Here is a 24,255-nt window from a genome sequence, read left to right as displayed (position 1 = left end):
GTCATAATATTTCAAAAGGAAAAGATTTTCCAAACCAAGATGAGCATTACCTTTTGAGATATCACTAATTTTCCAACAATCCCTCACATATCTCAAAAGGTACAAAAAAATAAGTAGTAAATAAATAAAGAAAGAGAGATAATTTGTTGGGTTTCAGGTATAATGAAATTGATCTAGTGTCTTAAAAATTATGAACCAGATATAGATAAAATAAGATTTAACTTACAGAATAATTGGTGAAGTTGATAACTTCTATGAACTAAAAATTCTTGTTGTAAGCTAGGGATCTTATTCATCATATTACACCCCCACAATTTCTGTTGTTATTGCAGTTTTGTGCTAATAGGCCATGCGCGCGCCTGGTTTTCATGAGTGCTATAGAAATTTTGCCACAAATTTCATAGGAGCGGCCCCACTCCACACTCATATAGGTCCATCCACCAAGTGCATTCTGCATCACAATACACCACCTACAATAGGCTATGGATTATTAGATTAAGAGTATAATAACTCAATCTCACATTACGTACAGTCTTGCACTATATATACATACACCATATGAAGAGACATAATTTAATAGTGCATGTTTGATCAACTAATGACTTGTTATTACCCATATGAACCTACTTCATAGGATCTCCAATCACATAGGTTGGGTTACCATCATTGTTGATACATCTCAAATTGGCAAAAGTCTCAACCCTTATAAGTCAAAGAATAGGCCAAATCCCTTTTTGACTACACATAATATGTATAAAAAATTCTCATCTCTAAGCAATTGCTTTAAGATATTATATCTTAAAAAATGTGTCTACTCTTCCCATTGAAAGAATTATTTTCTTATAATGGTTATGCGCATTGGCAATCACAATTCATCGACATAATTATTGTCGGTTTAACTCACCAAAAGGTTGCTTAATCACCCCATTGCCAGACAATTCCAATATCATAACACCCAATCAAAAGGTAATCACAATTAATAGTGAATTTTTTCTCATTTGAATCAAAGATTCCATCACTGTATCCTTCTAATACAGTGAAAACTTCACACACACAATAGTAGTATTTCTCAAATAAGGAATAAATACATCTCAAAACAAACTTTAACTTCCACAACTTATCTCATATTTGTAGAAACCTATCATAATTCAACAATTTCCTCAATATATTTTGATATTCCAAATTTTTATCACAAAAAATCTCAATTGTGTAAGGCTTCATTATAATTTTAATAAACAGTTTTCTCACTTTTTTTTTCTTTTTCTTAGGATCACACAACTCGGGCAAGACACCCAGGCCCCCCACTTCAAAAATTTCAGGTTAAAAAGATAATCTCTCCACAACTCGTAAGGAGTTTTACTAGTTTCTCATAAGAAAATCCATTAATTCTAACTAATGCAAATCAATACTCTTGATTGATTTTCTTCAAAAGAAACCAAATAAAATATTTGAAAATCCAACGGCACAATAAATCTAACCACATCAACAGTAGATAATAACACCAAATGCTTGTTGCAACACTTCAATGTGGTAAATTTAAATAACATCTCATATTTAATACTGAAAATATATAATGATATAATCTTAATAAATCTTAGTTTACTTTCCTGTGACCTCGCAAAAGCATATACTCATTTATTCTAAAAAATAAATTCTCAATAATTAGGTTGGAGACCATACCAGATTAATATTCATGAGGAACATCAACACCAAATGGATCCAATGTCTCCAAATAATGGTGTGACTCAGAATCCTTGCCAAGTTGTGACATCTTCTTTCATAAAGTAAAAAGAGTTAGAATCGTTTGACACACTTTACTTACTTTGAAGAAAAGAAGATCGATGAAAAAACCGGTATGTCGCTGGTCTAATTAGAACAATAGTTGAAATAGTCTGTGCATCAGGTATAGGAGCATCGGCCGAAATATTGCAATCGGTATTCTCCATAAGAACAAAGTGTGAAATATCCTTAAGATTGTTGGAAAAATATTGGTTATGGAAAAAAGAATTAACTTGAGTCGTGTCAAAGACACTCTCCTTAAAGATATTTCGCCCACACAGTGATAAATAAAATTAGGCGTATCTCCCAGGATTCAACAAGCTCTTCCAGTTATAAAACTAGAAACATAACTAGTAGAAAATTCAGAAAGAAACCCAGCATATAGAAGGAAGAAGTTGATTCAGAAAGTTATGTTAGAAAGTATGTCTTTATCTCTTCAAAAATAATGTTTATATAGGTATTGCTCCAACGGTTATATAACGGCTAATTTTCAATGGCTAGTTTGATAGAAAGCAAGTAGATTGATAGAATAAGAACAAATTTAGCTTGTGTGTATAGAATATTTCATGTTTTACTATGGATACAAGTTCTATTTATAGCTATATTCAGGGAGACAAGATTCATAAATCAAGTTCTTCTTTAATGAGAATAAAACCCTCTTGATGGCTACATAACAACTGGATATAAATGATAAGATTCTTTGAAACAACTGCTCATTGAATGTAGTGTTTCCCAACCGATGTATTCCTTTCAAATCTTCGTCCTCGATTTTGCTGTCCTCAAAACTAACCCAGTACTGGTCACGTGTTCATAACCGATACCAACCTTTTGCTGACTCATATCTTACTCCATCGTCTTTGCTTACACATGTCAATTCATCAAACGACCACATGTCAATAATCAATTTTACCCGTGGATATAAAGTCTTTGGGAAATAGCATAGTAGATTATAGTATTTGGCTTTTGTGTTTCCTAAAGGACAACTGCGGTAGATACAAATTAAAGTCCCAATTCCAACCTCGTCTTATTTTATTTTATTTTAATATGAAAAAGGTCAAATTTGCTCGTTGATTATGAACAATTGTCCTACATTATACTTAGTCTAATATTATCTCTAGCTAGAAAAATATCGTATTTATCCTTCCCAAAATATGTATGACAGTTAAGGACTTTAAATCATAACCAAAATTATATTGGATAAATTTGAACCTTCTTTTTCAAAGTATTTATAAATAAAATCTACCCATTTTGCGCATGAGCTTCATAAATAGCAAGACAAATACGAGACTATTCGCTAACTAGAAGAATATAGATTATTTTAAATTATAATTGAGGATAAAGTAAATAATTCGAGTAGTATAGACTATAGAGACATTTGGGCATGTCTTTTTTGCTACTACTATGTTTAATTAGACATTTTATGTGAATAGAAAAACGAGTGCGTGTAATACCGATCCACCTAACCAAGTACTATGTACGTCAAAAGACTTTTCCACACGTGTGAATTATAAAGTCAGGAGTAGGCAACTGCTATTCTTGTAAATTCTTATTCTTATTTGAGGTCAAGTCAGGTCAGGGATTTAAATAAATTTGACACCGATAAGTATTCTCTTTAGTCTTTTCTCAGATGTTAAAAATTAAGTGTTGAGAGTAGTTGGAGTTGATAAGGCGTAGCAAGTAGTTACCATGAGAAGACAAATATCCAACTCAATCAAATGAAATCAACAATTGGACACAATTTAGTGTCGAAAAAAAATCTCCATTATAAAACCAATGACACACAAACCTTTTCCTTCTGTATCTTCGACAGCAACCAGTAATCTTAAGCTTTACAAATTTGAAGGGCAGAAAACCCATTAACAAGGACGTCATTTTACTATCCTTCTATTGGAAAATAAAATTAAAAAAACATAAAGGTATCGCCTTTATCTCACTGCCTTCCATGGGAAAAATGTATGTAAAAGAAGAAAAAAACTCATTTCTTGAAAATTACTGACAAGGCCATACCTTTTCTTTTATCTTTTTCCAAGATAAGAATTAATCAAAGGCCAACTTTTCTATTTTCTTGTCGAAGTCGTAGTCAATGAAACTGTACAATATATTTTGTTTGTATGAATTAGAAATTTTTCAATAATTCATTGCGTGAAGCTTTCTCCTTCTTCCCTCTCTGCTTCTTTCTTTCGTATATTAACACACGAAACCCATAAAAGTTAATTCATTTTATCTAGACCCTGTGGTTCTTGGTCTTCAATATTTTTCTAGGTGGCTGTTGATTTTTTTTTTATTTATTCCATTCTGGGTTCTTGATTTATTCTTCAATTTTGTAAAAGAAGATTTATCTCAAAGCCTCCTGCTTTTTAGTTATTTCAATCCATTTCAGGTATGATTTTAGTAATCTGTACGCTTTAAAGCAAACTGAATAGATTCTGCTTTGGAGAAGCTTTATTTAATTATGCCTATTGCTTACCTCCTAATTGGTTTTAAAAAAATTGATACAGTATTGTTTTGTTGTTGAAACTATTGATGGCCACTTGGGCTTAATTGTAGTTAAAAGGATTTAGTTTTGACTCTTTAACTTATGTAAATAATTGGACTTTTCCCTAATAATTGTTTCACTGGTTTAATTATTGTTTTAGAATGTTTGAAATCTCAGAAATGGATATTAGAATCTTAAGACTGATACTTGTTAAGTGCTATGTGCAGATTTTTTTCTAAAGGGACCAAAAAGTGTAAGGTGGTCTGTACATATAGTTGGTAAAGTTTCTAGTTTTCAGCTATAGGAACTGCAGAATTGAAACATGACAATTGGAAGCATTAAACCTGTAAAAGAGAAGAAACCAAGAAAGAGCAAACAAGCAGTGGTTGATGAGCAATCACCATTATTGCCTACCAAGCACCAGGAAGATGGCGGATTTGATGAGTTTAATGGGGCTTCTTTTAGTGGGGCTGTGTTTAATTTATCAACCACAATTGTCGGTGCTGGAATTATGGCCTTGCCCGCGACTATGAAGGTGTTGGGACTCATTCCTGGGATTGTTATGATCATCTTGATGGCTTTCCTTACAGAAGCTTCGATTGAGTTGTTAATCAGGTTTAGTAGGACTTCAAAATCAGTTTCTTATGGAGGTCTTATGGGCGATGCTTTTGGAAAATATGGGAAGATGTTGCTTCAAATATGTGTACTAGTTAATAATATTGGTGTTCTTGTTGTATACATGATTATCATAGGTAGGTGTGAACTATTACTTAATTGATTACCAACGCCTTATAGACTTAGTTTTCATGAGTACCAAGTTTACTGCTTTGTTACCCTCCTTTAATTCCATGATGATTGTTACACTCACTCTTTATATTCTCGTTTTAAAGGTGATGTTCTCTCCGGAACAACTTCAAGTGGAACCCACCATGCTGGTGTCCTGGAAGGTTGGTTTGGAGTTCATTGGTGGAATGGACGATTCTTTGTTCTTCTTGTCACCACCCTTGGCGTATTTGCACCGTTGGCTTGCTTAAAGCGTATAGGTAATCCTTTCCCGGAGATGTATAAGCTTTTCAAAGTATATTTAGTTATACAATCCTTTCATGCTATTTTTATTTCCCATATATAAGTTTGTACGTCCTTTTTCCTTTAAATAGAAGTTTTTCTGTACAGCAATAATCTCAATATCAGTAGTGCCATCTCTTTGTATTTTAAGTGCAAAATCTGGCGATATTAAGTTCCTCATTTTGGTATTACAGATTCATTGAGATATACATCCGCATTATCAGTTGCCTTGGCTGTTGTATTCCTGGTCGTGACTGTGGGAATCACCGTATTCAAGCTGATAAATGGATCTATTCTTATGCCCAGATTGCTTCCCGATTTTTATGATCTTACATCATTCCTCAATCTCTTCACTGTCGTTCCTGTACTTGTCACTGCATACATCTGTCACTATAATGGTAATAGCCCAATTATATCTTTTTCTAAGATGTTGCTGTTTGTTTGTTTTTGGCTGATATTTGAGTAATGAAGGATGAACTGCTAATACTTTATGATAAGAAAGGTACACATAGTTTCAAGTTTCAACCAAATATTAAAGGTAGAAACATTTATGTTAAGTCTGTAGTAATTGCTCTTCATTAATCTTTGGTACATACTTTCCGTAGCTTTTTTATTCTTATCTTATACTTTCAGACTTCTAAGTAGAAGGAGTCTTGCATATCTCATATAGCACTTTTAAGTGCAAAATGTTTTATCATATTGAAAGTACTATTAATGCAAAACTTCTGGTTATGTGGTGCATTAGCTGATGATTACCATCTGAATTACTCAAGTATATCATATCGATCAAAAGAATTACTCGAATATATCATCTCTCAAGGTCATTGATCCTTGCATTATGATTTTATTCTCATACTTTTGTATGTTAGTCTATCGCCCTTGATTTGATCTGTATCTATGAATGGTATCGAAACCATCAAGAATTCCTATTAGCTTAAATGATCCTACTTATAACTACTTTGGCCTCTATATAGTACTTTCAACCATCTACTCCACTTCATATATTATCTCTATTTGACTTATTTCAATATCCTATGTGAATTTTCTTCCTTGATGTGCATGCTTGTCAATCTGGACGATGCAGTTGTTAATGGAAAGTTAACTGTACATCCATCTTACGACCTGCCACAAAATATTAGACTAAAAAATGTACATCTGCAGTCCACTCCATAGAAAATGAACTTGAAGACGGCAGGCAGATCAGAGCGGTGGTGCAAAGTGCGCTAGCTCTTTGCTCAAGTGTGTATGTGTTGACAAGCCTTTTTGGATTTCTACTATTTGGCGATGCGACTCTTGATGATGTGCTGGCCAACTTTGATGCTGATCTTGGAATTCCATTTGGCTCCTTGCTTAATGATGTTGTGCGTGTCAGCTATGTTGCTCACCTTATGCTTGTCTTTCCCATTGTTTTCTACCCACTGCGGCTTAACTTGGACGGCCTTCTCTTTCCCTCTGCGAGGCCTCTAACCTTGGACAATTCGAGGTTTACATTTTTAAGCAGTGGGCTTATTGCCATCATCTTTTTGGGGGCGAATTTCATCCCAAGCATCTGGGATGCTTTCCAATTCACTGGCGCAACTGCTGCTGTTTGCATTGGGTTCATATTTCCTGCTGCTATTACACTCAGGTAATCACATTTCTGTTTGACAATTTATTTCAAGTATTACTTAACTGATGCTTTGCAAATCCAAAACTTGGATAATAGCTTGACTTGTTGCAAGCACTGAGTTTTATGGGAACGGGAACCGAGGAAAATCATTGTTGGCGCATTCGTTGGCCTGCATTTGCCCTTCATAAATTTTGGTGGTCACATTTTTACTCTGCCCTCCAGTCAAGAAAGCCATTAAGCTAAGAATATTTTGTTATCCACCTTCTCTCCCTTTATAAATAGCGAAATGTGAGACTAACATCACAGACATCTAACTTGTATGGGAGAAGAGTTGGTCAAAAGGCTAAGAATATTTTGTGATCCAAGTGTTTTTGCATTTGTGAATAGAAAGAGGTCATGGTTAAGAGAAAGGTCACATCTGTGAATTCTGTGGTAGTAAATATGGAGGTTCTTGGATATCTCACGGTTAAATACAATTAAAGGATGATTCTGCAACATCTTGACAACTAGCTTCAATCACTGATACAATTGAAGGATTAAAGAACTTGCTGTTTTTACATTCAGAACTATATGATCTACGGAATCAGATATATTTATATTTGCAATAGATTTTCTTCTCCGTGTTTTCCAAAGCCCACCATCCTCTTCTACCAGATGTATGGCAAATCAGATAAGCATTTATTGAATTGTTTGTATTTCTGTTTCAGGGATCGGTACGGCATATCAACTAAGAGGGACAGGATCTTATGTATTTTTATGATTGTCCTTGCTGTCTTTTCGAACCTGGTGGCCATATATAGCGATGCCTATGCCTTGATTAAAAAGAATTCATCACCGCGTGAGTAATTTCTCGTGTGCCTGTGCAACAGAGGAAGTGGAAGTATTAGTTGTACTCCTTTGTGAAGATCGGGCGAAGGCGGGATGATACTGGTTCGGGAATGGTGCTTTTCTTTGAAGCTGCTGGAGTCGCATTTTAATAAGTGTATAAATACTGCTAAAAATCAATATTTGAGTGCTTTGCTCAACATGTATTAAAACATGGCTCGATATTCTTGTACACTGTCCAGTAGCAGTTTGTCTTACATATATGATGTGTCAACTGAATGCAAAAACAGCAAGTTCAACTTGGATATTGCTTCAGTTCTCTGTATGATGTATGTTGATTCTTTTGTGTATTCTTTTTCCTTGGTTGGCTTTGATGTAATTTTCACATGCTGGTCCTTTTCTTCCTTTATGGATCTCCTCGTCCGATAGACAGGTCTATGTAGTTGGCTGGTATTTGCAATTCAGCCTATTTGTACTCTTTCATTTTTTTTTGCTGACAGTGCTTTTCTTTCATAGGAGATTTTTTATGGTGAGAGGAGTGAATGAAACCCTGTCAACCGTTTGTTATAATAGTTACTATCTTTTAACATGCATCCAATGGGCGATTTTCATTCTCTTGTTATGTTCCCTTGGCAGGCATAAAAACTTCATCTTCTGAAGGAATTCAAGTGGGTTGCACTTCCAATAGAACGATTTTTGAAGGATCTGCAAAACCATTTCAGTGGTGAAGCATAATTTGTCATTTGATAGATTAGATGCAAAACCAAAGTAATTAGCAGAACCTTGCTAGACTAATTGAAATATATAAAAATTGACTAATTGACTAGAGGCAAAAGCTATAGCTGATAACAATCGATGTTTTACACGAGGGAGCTTGGTGCATTCTGAATATAGTAACTGAACTAATTCTACATAGTGAAACAAGGACTACACATATTTACAAAGCCAATCCCTGGATCTTCAAACTTTGTTCTACCAAAATAATGTGCAAAATAGATTTCTATAGGTTCCCAGTACTTGTTACAAAAGGAACCAATCTTCTGTAATCTCTCCTTCTCCCAAGTGCACAACTATCAAGCACTCTCCCTAGCATCAGCCTCGTGTTTTGCAGTGCCAACTCTCTGGCCGATAAACCCGATTCAGATGCATTCGGTTGGGAAACTGGTGTAGAACCAGCTCCAAGTCCAAAGCCCATAGCGAACTGCAATGGCCCACTACGAGCCTTAAATGAGGTTTGAGGTGCAAGAATCTTCTCTTCAGCGCCAGCAAGTCCACTCTCAAAATGTGCCAGCTCATGCGGATGTGATCCAGGTAAGCTACAGCTTTGCAAGAGGGCTTCCAATACACTAAGTGCCTCCCAACACAAAGTGCTCTCTACCAACTGAGATACAATTGCATACATATGTGGACTCTGAGCAGCATCCATTGGAGTATGCTGAAGCAATGCCTTCAGCATAAGAAGTATGACACGCTGATATTCAACTGGTCCCTTCTCAAGAAGACGTAGGAGGTGCCCAAATGCTAGAGCCGAGTGCTTGGGGAACCATTCATTGCACAGTAATGGTGAAACACAAGCTAGAAGGTTGTCTATACTTTTGATCTCACCTCGGGAGTAAGCCATGAACACAGCAGCCAATTCATCAATTGATTTAGCTCGACACCACACAGCTATATTGGTTGCAACAGAGCACGCCTTTTGATAATTGTGATGGAGTGGTGAAGCAGGACCGACCACTGCATCCTGGCTAAGCTGTAAGCAGAGCCAGGGAAGTAAGCCTGTGATGTGCATTAGTAGGCGTGTTTCTGTATCACCAAAGATGGAATCACACGAAGGCACAGTGATCCTTGATAGAACTTCAATGGAAACACCATGACTGACAGTTGACATAAGCCCTTTAAGAACCAGTGGCTGCACACCTTCAAAGACTGGCACCTTTGCATTGGAGGGTGATGGCTCACAAGCATTCCGTGATTCCAGACGCTGGAAGTCAGAACTGTCACTAACAGTTGAATCGAGCTCATCCCGGGGCATGCTTGAAAGAAGCACGTTCTCAGTAGTTCTATCTCGGAATGATAAACGATCAATTACACGACAAAAGAGCTCCAGCACCTGACAATACACATGAACGAAGTCTGTATGCATCATGGCAACACAACCCCAAAAAAGCTGGGGATATAATATCACCTTTTCTGGCTCCATGTTCTCCACCATCACCTGTAATGTCAACAAGATCTCCATAACAAATCCTAGAACAGCTGGTACTGGATTACTCAAGCACCTGTGAAGGCAACGTAGCAGACATACACAAGCATCATTAGTTACATTAGGCCGCAGAGCACGGTAGATCTGGTGCGAGCGGCAGGCCAGGTGTCTAGATGTGCATTCCATAGCCCATTTCAGTGCCTCTGCTCCCCAAGTTTCCCGTAGATCTCCTTGGAAGAAGATAGCATCCACCATACTCTGCACTAGAGCAGACAAGAGTGCGGCACTTGGCAGTTCTGTTCTCACAACCGTAGGGTCCTCGTTCTCCCACATCATGCTACCTCGCTTAGATTGAACATACTTTATCAAGCTCACTACTTGCTGCTTGTTCTCTCCATCACTATTTTCAACATCATACAGCTCCAAGTGACGCCCAGCAAGGGAATATAATAGATTAACAAGAAGATGCTGACAATGCTCCAAAACAATATCCTCTGAACTATCCATGGAGACGAAAGTGACATGAAAGAGCAAAGGTAAATGCTCTCGGAAATCTTCATCATTCTCATAAGCAATTTCAGCAAGTAAAATCAAGGCTATGTCTGCATGAGTGAGCAAGTGCTGCTGATGACCTTGCAATGCTGATTGAAGTTCTTTTGCATTAACAGCATGTGTTCCAGCCGCCAAGTGCAACCCTTCTTCCCCAGATTTTGGAGTATCAATGTGATAGTCTCCACTGTCTCGAGAGACATGGCGACTTCGCAGGCTTCCTGTTGAACTCCGTACTCCCATTAATGGCCCTGACATGTTCACCAGTGATGGAAGAAGTTGGCCAGACCGACCAGTTGTTAAAGGAACAATATTCATCTCAGGAGGCATAGGACTCAAGGGGCCCGACGCACTTCTGCCTCCAACTGCTGCTGTTCTCCAGCTCAAGCTCCCACTTGTGTTTCTTAGAGGACCATCAAGGGATCCACGAACTAATAAAGGTGACATGTGAGGTTGACTGTCTACAACTGATGCAACTTGAGCCACAGATGGCCCCTGAGAAAATTCCAATACGAAGCTTCCATTACCATCTCCTCTGTTTGCACTGGGCCTCAGAGGCTCTATGTTATCTTCAAGCATACGCTGAGCCAGTTGATAAACCAGGTGATCAATAGTACGTTGGGGGCAGATACGAGCCAAGTATAAACCAACCCTTTTAGCAACAGAGAAATATGTAGCAAATGCACCACTTATTTCAGCTGAAGCATTTGAATCACAATCTTCAATCCCTTTTGCAATCAAAAAGTCTAAAACTGGACTTATGTTCCTGGGCTTGCTAGCAATTGTGCTCCAAAGCTTTTCAATTTCATCAGGAAACTGATCACCATGTCGCCATGTCACATAATAGAGACTTTTCAATAATCTCTCACTCCAGCCAGAGTCCTTGAGTTTCCAGAAATTGAGATTCTCGATCCATGGAGCCATGCAGGTGAGGACTTGATGCTGTGCAATTATATCAACAGCATCAAGCTGCCTCTGCATAATTTCTTCACAAAGCAACTGGCTCAGTTCAGGATGATCTTTAGCAAGTTTGCAAGAGAGTTTGTATTGGAACTGTTGATATGAGTCTGGAAGGTTCCCAACAACAGCAGCTCTGTAGCTTCCTGAACCCTCCATCCCATCATCAGCCCATTCACGGATAGAAAGCGTCTCAAGCATTTGAAGGGCATCATCACGAATCTGTCTGGAAGGATCCACCACCTTGTAGAGGATCAGGCTTAAAAGTCTCTGTATTTCACATTTTGGAATCTCTTGACGCATGTAGACTTCAGCTAGCACGCTGAAGTAGCCATCTGCAATTGCAGCATCAGAGTAGTAGCACTGTAACAAAGAAAGACTTAATAAGTAATTCAAAGGTATAACAACGTATATGCTAAACATCTGCCTAGGGCAAGAAAAGTGATATAACTTGTTCCATGTCAAAAAAATTAAAGTAAAAGGATTTGAATGTTGAACTGTATTCACTGATGCTAAAAAGAGAAACAATAAAAATAATATAAGAATGCCAGTGCTGTACCAATTAAAGAGAAAGGACAACAGAGGCAACTCATTTCCATTTTCTCAAAAGAAACAGAGGCAACTCATTTTCCAACAAAAAGTTCCGTGAATATTATTAACCTACTAAAGCGGTTTACCTCCTAAAACAGCTGGGGGATTGTATAGCACATAAAATCACGAAACTATACACACCCCACCCACAATATTGACAAGTCACATAAAATTCATTTTTCAGAAGGTGAATATGATTATGGAACTTATTGATCTTATAAAAGCTTCAGCAAAAACAAATGTGGTGTATAATAAATGAATGAATTGCACCATGAACTTCCTACAAGCTGTAGGAAAAAGAAGCACCTGATCAATGCAAGCAGGAAACAAGTCCAAATTTGTTATAAGAAGATTTCTTAAAGCTAATTTTGCAAGTGAAACTCGAAGATGGCCTCCTCTATGCCTATCACGACCAGTTGGTCCTCTGCCAACTTCACCAGTGTACTTTGAATAAGATGGAGTTCTTGGATCAGCAGGTGAATAACCAAAGGGAGCCCTTGGTGCAGGCTCAATGAATAGACTGTTTATCCAAGATATTACCCGGCCACTCATCTTTCTTGCATTGTCATCAAAGCAGGGTCCATACAACAGTGAAGCCATTGCATTCATGGAAGCCCATTGGATGGCTTCTACCTGTTCATTCAGTTCTTTATCAAATGTGAGTTTGTCTATAGAATCTTTTGATCGAGAGTGCTGAGTAGATTTGTATCGTTCTACTTCGCGTCGATAATCATTAACACCATCCTGATTCCATGTATTGCCAGCATCGTCGCTCCAGGAGAGCAGAAGATCAAAAAGCCGCTTCCTAGTCCTAATATCAAATTTCTCCGATTTTGACTCAACAAATTCAGGGGCCAGAGATCTCAGTACAGAAGCAAGTGCATAACGGAGTGGTTGCATCTCGTGGAAACTCTCAGCAGACGCCGTTAATATCTGCCTGGTTGTTTCTTCAATGAACTTCAAATAATGTAGGCGGAAAACAGGCTTCCTACTAAGCATTCCAGGCCAGATGTTTTCAGCTACTGTGCGGTATATATTTGCAATGTGGACACGAAGTTCTTCTCGACGGGACCTTTGGCTCTGCAATAAAACAACTGAAATTCTACTAAAAAGATCCAGAGCACAGAATTTGTACTGATAATGACAGAGAGAATCAGCAATGTACAAGCTTTGGCATGGGGTATTTCAAAGGACTATATAGCTGCAGTTTCAGCAAGTTTCATCCCTTGCTGAAACTAGGAAATCTCATACGCATGTGATCAGTGTTGTGAAAAGCGCTCGCTACAGCGCTTAAAGCGCGAAGCGAGACCTCGGGCGCTTCTGTGATGTGAAGCGTAGCAGGTTGAATAAAGCGAGCGCTTCTGCAAAAAAAGCGAGAAGCGTAAAAGCGACAGAAGCGAGCGCTTCTACATATTAAGGGCTGCCAACGTTAAAAATTTAAAAAGTTTATCAAGTTCAAGCCCAGGTATGTGATTTCTTCCTCCTCCTCCTCCTCCTCCTTTTTCTTCTTTTTCTTTCACTGTTTCAATCCCAAAATAGCAGCGAAATGCTGGCAATTTTTTTTTCCCCTTCAGTTCTTTTTCTCATTCTCTTCTTCATCTTCTTCTTTCACTGTTTCAGTGATAAATTGCAGCGAAATGCTTCCCAATTTTTTTCGTTTCAGTTACTGCCATTTTTTTGTATACTTACTGCCATTTTTTTCATTTCATTTAATCTTGTAGAAGAATAGGATGCTCATTTTGTACTTTAATTGATGCTACTCTTTAGTTTTTACATTGAAGTATTGAACATTTGCTTACAGTTACATGTGTTGTCTATGCAGTATTTATTTTAATTTTTTTTTAAAATTCCACTTCACTTCAAAAAAGCGAGCGCTTCGCTTCTCGCTTTAAGCGAAAAGGGGCTTGTCGCTTTTCCTCGCTTCACGCTCTTCACAACACTGCATAACATCAACTGTCTTATCATCAAACTGTGTCAGCAATTGGAATTCACCATTCCATTCAAAAACCTTGCTTAACATCAATAGTAAAAAATTGTTGAAATTTTATGAACAGAGTAAGATGCTAGTATACAAGAACGTCATCAGCTATGCGCAACTATTAACATACCTACAAGCAAAAAAAAAAAAATTAACCTGGCATTTCAATTAGGCTTATTTCAAGCACAACTCTACAACTGAAAAAGCAAAGAGCTCATGACGACTCAAAATAACTGTTCTCTTTCCTGGCCCAAAAGCAATAGAGGGAAAAGAAAAAACAAAACAAGGGAAACAACTCTGGTTTTGGAATACTTGCATAGTCTAACTTGTTCTATATGTAAAAAAAATTATCAAGTAAGCTATTCCATAAGTAAATTCTGGCTTTGCTTTACTCCAAATTCTTCGTGATTTCCATTGAACAAAATTTTTTGATAGTTCTTAACGATATTTTTTTTGACAAATGTGTTTCTTAACGATATTATCTGTCAATCATCATGGTTTTCACACCTATAGACAGATGCCTTTGGAAGTTCATAAAAGATATGACCATCTCAAGCGACATAATCTCATTTAATCCTCTAGTAGCACACATAGAGGATAAAGTAAGAGAAGGTTGCTTCAGATGGTTCGTAAATGTCCTACATAGACCTCCAAATGTGTCCTCCCGTAAGTGTGAACCAGGACAAAGTAGACCTAAAATCTCATGGAAGGAAGTTATCTCAAAAGACCTACAATCTTTCAGAGAAAATAAGACAAATTGGAAGCAAAAGATCCATGTAGGAGACACTGACTAGTTGGAATTAAAGCTCAGTTTTGAGGTATGCTTACATTAGGCCCAATGTTGCTAGGAGCCTTTATGTCTGTTTAGATATATGGATGTCAGTAAAACATGTAGAGAACCTTAGCATTTCTTTTATAAGTTAGAACCTCTAGTGTTAGAGAACACCCAAATATTAAATATTGGAATAAAATGGGTCCAAAAAGAGTGAAATGAATATGTCGACTCCAACTAGCTTAGGATTAAAACCCTAGTTAATTGTTGTTGTTTCTTAAATTGTTGTTTCTTAACAATATCATCTCCTTGCTGACCATTTCAAGTTTTTCTACAACACTGTATGCCAGATTTTTCTACTGTAGTATTAGAACCATAAGGAGTTAAACTTTTAAATGTCTTAATACTAGCACACACACATGAAAAAACTCCCATACTTATTAGTACATAAAATGGATAAAACATCATTTTGCTCAATCCATCTGAAGAAACAAAAAGGAAAGGATGATCACATAGTTACTGACATTATATGTAAAGCAAGTGAACACAAAAAGAGAAGTGCAATGACAAGAAAATGTTTGAAAAGATTACCTTCCATTTTGGTTTCGCTTCTGTCTCCAGAGAGACCTCGTCAATGAAAGATGCAAGCTCACTAAACATTACCTCGCATATTTCAAGATGGGAGTGCCCTAGAGCCATTGTAGCGGTATGCTAAAACAAGCAAAAGAAAAAGCCATTTAACACATGGACACCAATTCAATGAAGAGTTTTATTTCACCCCTTTTAATCTTCCCAAACATGCAAATATTTCTTTATGGAAAAAAAGAAGAACTTATCTATAACATAGTTTCTTGGGCTCTTATATTTAATTTTAAAAAATCGGACAATAAAAGATCCAAATAACTTATTTCGATAAGTACCAATACTACAGCATTTGATGTGCACATGAGGCTTATCAGTATGGCTCTGTCAAATAGGGACCGGCTCAAGGATTATAAGAAAACCCTTAATATTGGATATAAGCGATCTCAGCCCACCATTCCCACGAAAATTCTTCCAGTGCTTACCAATTAAATCTTGATTTTGACACTCTTCAAAGTTCCAGCATCAAGGTATTTGTTCTAAGCAAGTCATTAATGGCTATATATCAGAAAAAAATTCAAAAAGTAGCGGCTTAATAACTTTAAAAACAAAATATACAGTTGGAGCTTGGATGCTCAAGTATCCCCAGTGAAAATAAAGGTAAGAGACAAATCAATCCAGGTTAATCACAATAATGCCATGTGTGAACAACAACAACAACAACAAAAACAACCCAGTAAAATCCCACAAGTGGGGTCTGGGGAGGGTAGAATGTACGCAGATCTTACCCCTACCCGGAGGGATAGAGAGGCTGTTTCCAAGAATAATGTCATGCGTGTGTTTCTGCCATTACAAATCTCCTACGTGTTAGCATGGGATTGTCTATAAATTTATAACACCGACATATAAATGTAGTGATATGAACACATAGGCAATATGACAACTTTGCTACCATGACAGATTTCTGGTAGTAGCTACTCACTATATTTGCTTCAGAACCAGACTTTAAGGACGGGAAGATGAGGTGAAAAAGTTCTTTTATTGCAGCCGAGCCACCACCTTCTCTACTATCAGGTGGACATGAGCATGCGAACATAGCATACATCAACCATTGATCTAGCTTGTTGTCAGTGTCCTGTGACTGATGGGCCTTTCCTCCCAGCTCAGCAGGTGTGATATGAGCAAGACGCTGAATAACTTCCAATCTGCAAGCAACATCAACATAACATGAAACTTCAAGCTTTCTGCACAGAATTACTTAAGTTTGAGACTTTAAAATAAGGAATTGCATGGATGATCAAGAAATGGAACTTCAAATATTCAATCTCTTTTACAATGACCAAAATAGCCCTACGGAAGGCATGTGTCATGGTAGAATATTTTCTGAATGATAAAGGAGGGATGCAACACAAGGACTTCCCAGGGAATGTGCCATGGTAGAATTGTGATATCCATCAAGTAACAAGCAATGCACAGCATAAACATATACCAAAAGTCAGGAGAAAACTATCACCTAACATAACGGGCATTCATAGATACTTTTCCTGAAGAAAGAAGGAAAAACTACTTTGTGAGTTAAGGGTAAATAGAGAATTTTGCTACATTTTAAGTTTTTTACATTAGGCTATTTGCAAAATTGTAGTTGTAGGTGGAATACCGTTACACACAAATCATTACACAACAGGGTCGTTTTGACTTCCCCAAATATACCAAGAAGTGCTCGCGAAAGATAAATGACATACTAAATAAGGAAGCTTTGCACATTTTCACGTGTTTCAGATGTCTAAATTTCCACAACTTGCTTACTTTGCTTCCTGAACAGAACTTGGACACAGCTCTGCTGCATACTTGACAAGCTCACTAAGACAGCGGGCCCATCTGTTCTTATCCGGGATCTCAAAGAGCATAGACTGGAGAGTAACATCAGGTGGTACAGGATCAGACTCTCGCCTCAAATCAAATGGACGCCCCGAATCCCAGTAGCAACTCTGAACAATATCATCCTGCAAAAGCAAAGATCCTTACTAGAAATGCACTTGAACTTCCTAATGAAAAATACAAGAATGTCAGGATGTATTAAAAGGGAAAGAGAATTCTGCCCACCCCATGCTCTTCTAAAACATCAATTATGAATATGGGCTCAGCTTCATTTTTCAAAATCTGATCTGATCGCTCAAGCAATGAGACTTCCCTTATATCGTTTCTTAAAGCACGAACACAGCGCAGTAACTCCAGTGCTGTGTGCCGGATCTGACTATCCACAGAACTAAGGAATATAAGACCAACTGCATCTATCTCTGAAGCACGAAATTCAAGTGTTTCTTGAGAGTGATGGAAAGAAGACTTCTTGAATCCCTCAGTTCGCTGCACACGCTTTGCATCGGAAACATCAGACTCCACCTTATCATCAGCTAGACAAGCTCTCCAAAAACGCATGAGCTCCAGAAGGCGCCCCAGTGAAGTTTGAATGAGAAGAGGGAACTCATCGGGAAGGCGTAAAATGAAGTTTGCCATCCCTCTCATAACTGAAAAGCGACGATGTGGCAGGTATCTCACGATCCGATTGAGTACCTGTACAGCTTCCTCACGCACACCAGGATCAATGCTGATGCCATGTTGAGGTATTATCTCAGTAATTTTATCACTTCGGCCAACTTCTTCAATCAGATATGGTATGCACTTCAGAACTGAGCGGAATAGATATCCCTGAGACTTCTCCTTTGTTACAGCATCTGGGCCATCAAAAGAGTTTTATATATAAAACCGCTACTTCAGACAATGTAGAGGGTAGTTCAATCTAACAAAATGAAAGATACTATTTAGGAGATCAATGGAATGTAAAGATGGCTAGTTTATTAAGTAGCAACCCAAAAAATGTGGGTGGTAAATCAAGATTACATCTCAAACAGTAAGTATTGAACAAAGCAGATATAAAGGCAAGCAGCAACTAGCAGGGCCAAAAGAGTATTCACCGGTGAACGGAAGACTATAAATGTTGTAAATTTTAGAAGTGAATAACGAAAGTTTAATATGTCAAATGGAAAAAGAAGACTGAACATGTGCTACATATCAATTATCATACAGTTTAATGGAACTACAAAATGAAAGTACAGGAAGAGTACTTCAAGCTTAAAATTATTAAATATTTATCCAAGCTGCCATAGAGCTTGATGCTGAAGAAAAAAGTTTAAAAAGCTGCTCAGGCAAATAAATAAAATAGATAATCAGTAAACAGCATAGAGTAGAAATCCTAAAAGAAGAAATAGCAATGCAGAAACTTCAACTGACTCAAGAAATTATATATGGCTGAGTAGTTGTTACAAGACAAAAGGCTGGAAAAGGGCTTGATAAAGTCCTCATCCTCGCCCCTTTTCCATAAGGAATGTTATAAATTATAGTCAGTAGCCACAAGAAAGAAGCACGATTGATACCAAAACTGAGGGGAAAGGTGCATCGACTGTATCCATTTTTGATACTAGCAACATCAATTGGTCTTATTACAAGTACAAAATTCTTGAATTAAATTCTCAGATGTCAGCTAAAACTATCATACAGATACACAAGTACCTATTAATCTTCAAGAGTATAAGCTATTTGTACCATAGATAATTACCTATGGTGGTCCTTGAAGAAGTAAGAAGAGCCTGGCTATACATCCTATGACAAGATCTCAAAATTGACTCAATTGCAGCCTTCACTTTTGGGATGAAATGGCCAATGCCACGAACTGGCATATGTGATAAAAGAAAGTCATGAATCCAGAATAGAAATGCCAAATGATTAGATAATGCCAATGAGACCAAGTACATTATCATTACCATGGAGAATTTCCAAGCCAACATGCTGACTGGTAGGAGACATGACAATGGCAAGCAAAGCACGGAGACCAATAACTTTCGCTTCACTTGGACTGTCTTGCTTGAGCAACTCCAATATCATATGATTCATAGCAAAATCAATGTTATGTTCAGCAATAGTCACACAGAATTCTACGAGCTTATCATGTTGTACATCCTGTGTAAGCAAGCCTTTTCTGAGAACTGTAAGGAGTTGTGATGTCACACTGTCTAGGTAATCCCATACACGATTTGGAGGCTGTGAATCACCATGAACACTCAAGTAGAATCTCAGCACACGATGTAAGCAGTCTAAGGCCATGAATCGGTGGTTCTTGTCCTGTGAAAAGGATCAACATTATATGTGTGCGGAAAATCTACAAAAAGGCAGTCACAACAAGGTTTCACTTTTTTGCCAATAAAAACTTTAATTATAACTCACCTTTAGATGCTTATACAGTTGCTCCATATGAGGACCAAAGTTACTGAGAAAAACATGCGGATCACCAAGACACAGAAGAAGCGTAACTAAAGGATAGCCAACCTGGGGTTGCAAAGCACATACAAATTAGAGAAATTACCAACAGTCTAAGAACATAGAAATAAGTAATTACAACCATTTGGGGGGGGGGGGGTATGACCATAATATTAGCATTTATGGGAGGACTCTTCACTATATTCTGGTGTTCCTTCTAACGGAGAGGGCATGTGCTCTTCACATACTAAATCCACATGAAGCTGGGTGGTCATTATCCATTGTAACTTCTTAATGGCTAGTATATAATTGTGGTAAGCACTATGGTTTGATCTCTAGATGCCAATTTATACAGTCCATTGAGCTGACTGAAGGAAACAAGTAAAACAAGTTCCTGGTATTCCCTGGATTCCAAGTTTTTCTTGCAAAAATACCAGAATACTACAATAGAAGATTAAATCCATGAATCCTGTAGGCGCTTAAATGACATTGTAGGCACAAACGATATAAAATATCTGCTAATAGTCGAGAAATGAGACAGCAACACCAAATGACAAATCCGACCCCAAAACCAATATGTAAGAATTCTTGCATGCTCTATGGAGAAAAGGATGATAAAGAAGCTAACTTGGTCAACAAGCAGGAAGTGGAAAACCAACTGACTTTGATATAGAACAAACTTGAGGTACTGTTTGACAGCAAACTACAACTTTTAAATTTTGAGACTCTTCCTTAAGTATTACTAAAGAAGATCATTTTCACATCTTATGACCAAATAAAGATGATACTGACAAGTGGAAGCTCTATAAAAGGCCTCCTATGCTTACTGAGATATGTTTGCTCTGTTTATCCATCCAATGCATGAGCTGCACCCTTATTCGTGCCACAGCTTCATACCATAGAGTTAGTGCAGGATCTACGCCTGAGGGAGGCCATTGACCTTTGCCACCATCTGCCAGAGGTGCTAGGATGTTTGATAGCATATTGCATAAGGCATGATGAAGTTCACTCTTCCGTTTATGAGGAGCACGATTCAGAGGGTTTGCTTTAGCCACAAAGGAAGCTGAAGCATTCAGTCCACCCTCTGTCTTCACCTGGAAATAATATCATTATGATACTCCTACGCATATTTATTCAGCAAGTACAAATAACACGTACCCCTAATTTCAGATAGCGCATCCCATTTATAATACTAAGTGCTTCACTTCGAGCAACACTAGTATCTATACGACGAGTATTGAGTTCCATGAAAAAGCGCTCTGTCACCGAACTAAATCTGTTGACACATAAGGGAAACATTAAGACACATATAAACTAGCCATGGCCCTGAAAGTCACATTCTCATTGATCAACAAGGTTTCTTGCTACAATTACAAATTCTATAATGTCTCCAGCGTAAAGATTTACCACACTTGTATGGAATTAACATGTCACTTTTCACGTGAAACACGTTTAGGGGTAAAGCACAGAGTTCTTCTCGCTTTGCTCTCTTAGGAGTAACTATCGAAGGATCAAGTGATTGAGTTTGAAGATTGAGCTATGAAAAGTTGGGTCCCCTTCACTTACCTGATCCGTGATAGAGCACCAAGGAGTTGAGCAACTAAGTCCAGAAGAAGCCCCCGCAAATCAACCAATGAAGGATATTCAACTTGGCTAACAACCCTGCAACAGGTAATATTGGCTCAGCATATAGACTTCAAAGTTTATCGTTACTTCATACTTTGACATCGGAGTCGAGAATGAGTAAATCAAAGTTGATCAGATAATCTCTCTTAGCCGTCTAAATAGCTATAGAAACAAATAAATATTTCTACAAAATAAAAGCAATGTTTTTTGGTAAGTACAAAATAGAAGCAATCATGCAAGAGTGATAATATCAGTACATCCGACATGGAAAGGCCTACAGAAATCCATTTAAGACCAAAACGTCTAATACAAATGAGGAAGGTAATAAATATTATACACATTCACTTCAATTACTTCACTATTCCAATACAATAGAAATTTTTGAAGAATAACCTATCAAAAAAAGAATTTTTTGAAGAATACACCAATACAATAGAATTATTGTGCTTTGCCAGTCATACCCTCTATGAAAACCAGGAACTTTTTTTTAAGGATGGTAAATTCCAATACAGCAGAAGTTGGAAATTATGTTGCTAGAATGTTGGACAAGACAAGGTCTTGAAAAAAAATTGTCCTTCGAATATGTTATGGCAAACAAGAAAAAAATGGAAAAAAAAAAACAAGAGGAGGAATGAAAAGCATACTGAAGTTACATTTATGGCTCTAGTAAATACGGATAAATCACAACAGGAGAAACGAACGAAAAAGGTGGACCAAAGCAGTTGCCAACAACTTATACTGTTATTCTGGAAAAATCAATAAACCGAGTGCCATAAGTTATGAACCAGCTTTATAACCGACCTGTCTGCATTTATTAGCCAATCGAATACAAAATTTTCAACTCCAATCCAAAGCTTCTCTGCAGTTCGGAAAGCACGTTAAACTCAAATAGCAGTGGATTAGCTCCCTAGAGAAAGGTAGATCTGCTGAATCTGTGAATCTACCTGTAAGTCCTTCTTGTGGACAACACTCCACAAAGCGAATACATGCAGAGCAAAAGATGCACTCCACTGCAAGCTGAACCACAGCAGAACTTACTATTTTAATAAGGATGTGAGAAATGCTAAGAACCATGGAAGAACTTACTCAGGAGCTTAAGCAAATATGACCACTTAAGTTGCTAAACCATACAAAACTTATTCGCATACTTAAAAAGGAATATATGCATGTATAGTTTGCCCATAAAAAAGCGCATGTAAAATACCTATGATATAGTACCACTTTGGTATCATTAGGCACAAAATGAGTAGTGGTCTAAATTATACATCAGTAATGTCTTCATGCTCGTTAGTCGTTACTCTACTATTTGAGGTTAAAATGTGTTACATATTAAAAATACTTCAGTTAGAATAGTTCAGGTTTATTTTCATATATTATAAGGGCAATCTCTTTCTAGTTTCTTCCTTCGCTGCATGGGCTTCTGTTTCTTTTTCTTTTTTTACAAGGCCAACTGCATGGGTTGCACCAATTTTTATTGGATGTCCCTGAGGGGACCCAACTGCATGAGGTTCTATACTAGGAAAGTTAGGTTTCTCTAAAAGTGAGAGCATGAGCACAACCATTTCACCCGGAAATAGTTAGGGCTGTATAACACAGATGTAATTTTGGCAGACATCTGTGATTAATAGAAGTGGCTTCCATAGTTCCATTCTTTTGCTTTTCCATAGATTATGTGATAAGTCATTTTCATCCAACTTGTTCAACAACCAGAAAATGGAAGTGCAGAGGAACAATCAGTTTGATACTTCAATGCTAGGAGTCAGGACTAGAGAGTTGGTAGATTAACAAACCTTTCTCTGAAATGTTGATGCATCATTTGCACCTTTGGGAGATTCACTGCAACCAACCATAGTACATCATTGGAATGGTGGCAAATATTTTGAGATGTCCCAAAATGAAAAAAATATTTATATTAATTGTTAACAAAGCTAATGAATAACCTATCACGGTTTATCATGTATGTGAATTTTTTTGAAATGAAAAAGTAGCTGTTGGCATCTTCATACAGCACATGTAAGGGGAACAACTGAACAATATATATTTACCAAATGGATCTGCTAGCACAAGTGCACAACTGTACAAAGTACAAAATTTATTTCACCTAAATGAACTTGCTCGAATTGGTAGCGAACGATGAAAAATACACTTGAACTTGACACATAAACAAAAACCACGTGCAATGCTTAGGACGAATTGTAAGTGGAAAAGTGCACCTTTCTCTCCATCTTAGAAGGGCTTCGAGAAGAGGAACAGGTGTGTGACGTGCAACCATGGCCAGTGAATCCAGTACTTGCTCATATGCTGGATCAGATGGCCGAAGGTACTGTCCATCCTGTATTTTCCCCAAATTTCAGATAAAGTTGCAAAACCTAAGTCAAAACAAAATTAAGCACAAATACCTATCAATTTTTTTAAAAAAGTACCTGAGCTTGAGCGGTTTCAATGCGACGTCTAGCAAGTGGAAGGAACCTCTGAAGCAACGCGTCAACTATTAGCTTTGCTGCACTCCCTGCCTTCATTTCTTCTTCTTTTTTCTCAATTACGAACTTCAGATTTCATATCCAACAGAAATATGTCCACTTTGTAACTTTGTGTGATCCCCAATTCAGATGGAAGCAAAAACAGACTTCGAAGTTTCTGAATATTCAACGGCGACTGAATAATTGTTCTTCGTCTTCTAATTTGATCATTGGGATCTTTTTTCCCAGATGGATACACCAATATTTCTTGTTTTTATTTCTGCTGCATCGTCCTGTCTGTTGCTGATTTCTTTCTTTTTTTTCCTTTTTTTTTTTTTGGTAAAGGAAGAAAAGGGAACCGGCTTAAAATGTGTTTTACAACCGGTTCTTTTCTGCAATTTTTTCTTGCTCTGCTGATTGGAATTTAGCTGTAGACCGGTTTTATGCTTACTCCGACCAGTGCTTTCTTCGCT

The 24,255-nt window shown here is 37.4% G+C and overlaps 2 protein-coding genes across 3 annotated transcripts; one reads left to right on the top strand and one right to left on the bottom strand.

The window, feature by feature from the left end:
* Nucleotides 1–3,574: 3,574 nt before the first annotated feature.
* On the top strand, nucleotides 3,575–8,161 carry LOC107771831 (amino acid transporter AVT6A). Of its 2 annotated transcripts, none has more exons than XM_075234744.1 (6): nucleotides 3,575–3,695; nucleotides 4,483–5,007; nucleotides 5,146–5,298; nucleotides 5,515–5,718; nucleotides 6,482–6,947; nucleotides 7,637–8,161. In XM_075234744.1, exons 2-6 carry the CDS (start codon nucleotides 4,578–4,580, stop codon nucleotides 7,773–7,775), a joined length of 1,392 nt encoding a protein of 463 aa, XP_075090845.1. In that variant the 5' UTR covers nucleotides 3,575–3,695; nucleotides 4,483–4,577; the 3' UTR covers nucleotides 7,776–8,161. The 2 variants fall into 2 exon arrangements, with proteins under 2 accessions (XP_075090845.1, XP_016446763.1); XM_016591277.2 differs by lacking the exon at nucleotides 3,575–3,695 and adding an exon at nucleotides 3,712–4,159.
* Nucleotides 8,162–8,537: 376 nt separating this feature from the next.
* Nucleotides 8,538–24,255, bottom strand: LOC107771830 (uncharacterized). Its single transcript, XM_016591276.2, has 17 exons — nucleotides 23,747–24,255; nucleotides 23,537–23,655; nucleotides 23,114–23,159; nucleotides 22,268–22,340; nucleotides 22,125–22,182; nucleotides 21,264–21,359; nucleotides 20,856–20,973; nucleotides 20,525–20,791; nucleotides 19,665–19,766; nucleotides 19,205–19,562; nucleotides 19,000–19,113; nucleotides 17,490–18,118; nucleotides 17,193–17,389; nucleotides 16,369–16,591; nucleotides 15,396–15,515; nucleotides 12,361–13,134; nucleotides 8,538–11,826 (listed from the first exon to the last, which is right to left on the bottom strand). The coding sequence occupies exons 1-17, from the start codon at nucleotides 23,840–23,842 to the stop codon at nucleotides 8,755–8,757; spliced, it is 6,462 nt and encodes a 2,153-aa protein (XP_016446762.1). The 5' UTR covers nucleotides 23,843–24,255; the 3' UTR covers nucleotides 8,538–8,754.

The sequence above is a fragment of the Nicotiana tabacum genome, chromosome 17 (genome assembly GCF_000715075.1).
Source record: "Nicotiana tabacum cultivar K326 chromosome 17, ASM71507v2, whole genome shotgun sequence".
Taxonomy (NCBI): Eukaryota; Viridiplantae; Streptophyta; class Magnoliopsida; order Solanales; family Solanaceae; genus Nicotiana; species Nicotiana tabacum.
The sequence above is the reverse complement of the archived record's forward strand: the minus strand, read 5'-3'. Positions and strand labels throughout refer to the sequence as shown.

Excerpts from the sequence above, each read along its gene's own strand:
- LOC107771830 (XM_016591276.2), bottom strand. The coding sequence starts at position 23,842 with ATGAAGGCAGGGAGTGCAGCAAAGCTAATAGTTGACGCGTTGCTTCAG. Across the intron at positions 19,114-19,204 it reads TGGCTTGGAAATTCTCCATG|TTCGTGGCATTGGCCATTTC; the intron begins GTAATGATAATG and ends CACATATGCCAG. Across the intron at positions 15,516-16,368 it reads CTGGTTCTGAAGCAAATATA|CATACCGCTACAATGGCTCT; the intron begins GTGAGTAGCTAC and ends TGCTTGTTTTAG.
- LOC107771831 (XM_075234744.1), top strand. The coding sequence starts at position 4,578 with ATGACAATTGGAAGCATTAAACCTGTAAAAGAGAAGAAACCAAGAAAG. Across the intron at positions 5,299-5,514 it reads GGCTTGCTTAAAGCGTATAG|ATTCATTGAGATATACATCC; the intron begins GTAATCCTTTCC and ends TTGGTATTACAG. Across the intron at positions 6,948-7,636 it reads CCTGCTGCTATTACACTCAG|GGATCGGTACGGCATATCAA; the intron begins GTAATCACATTT and ends TTTCTGTTTCAG.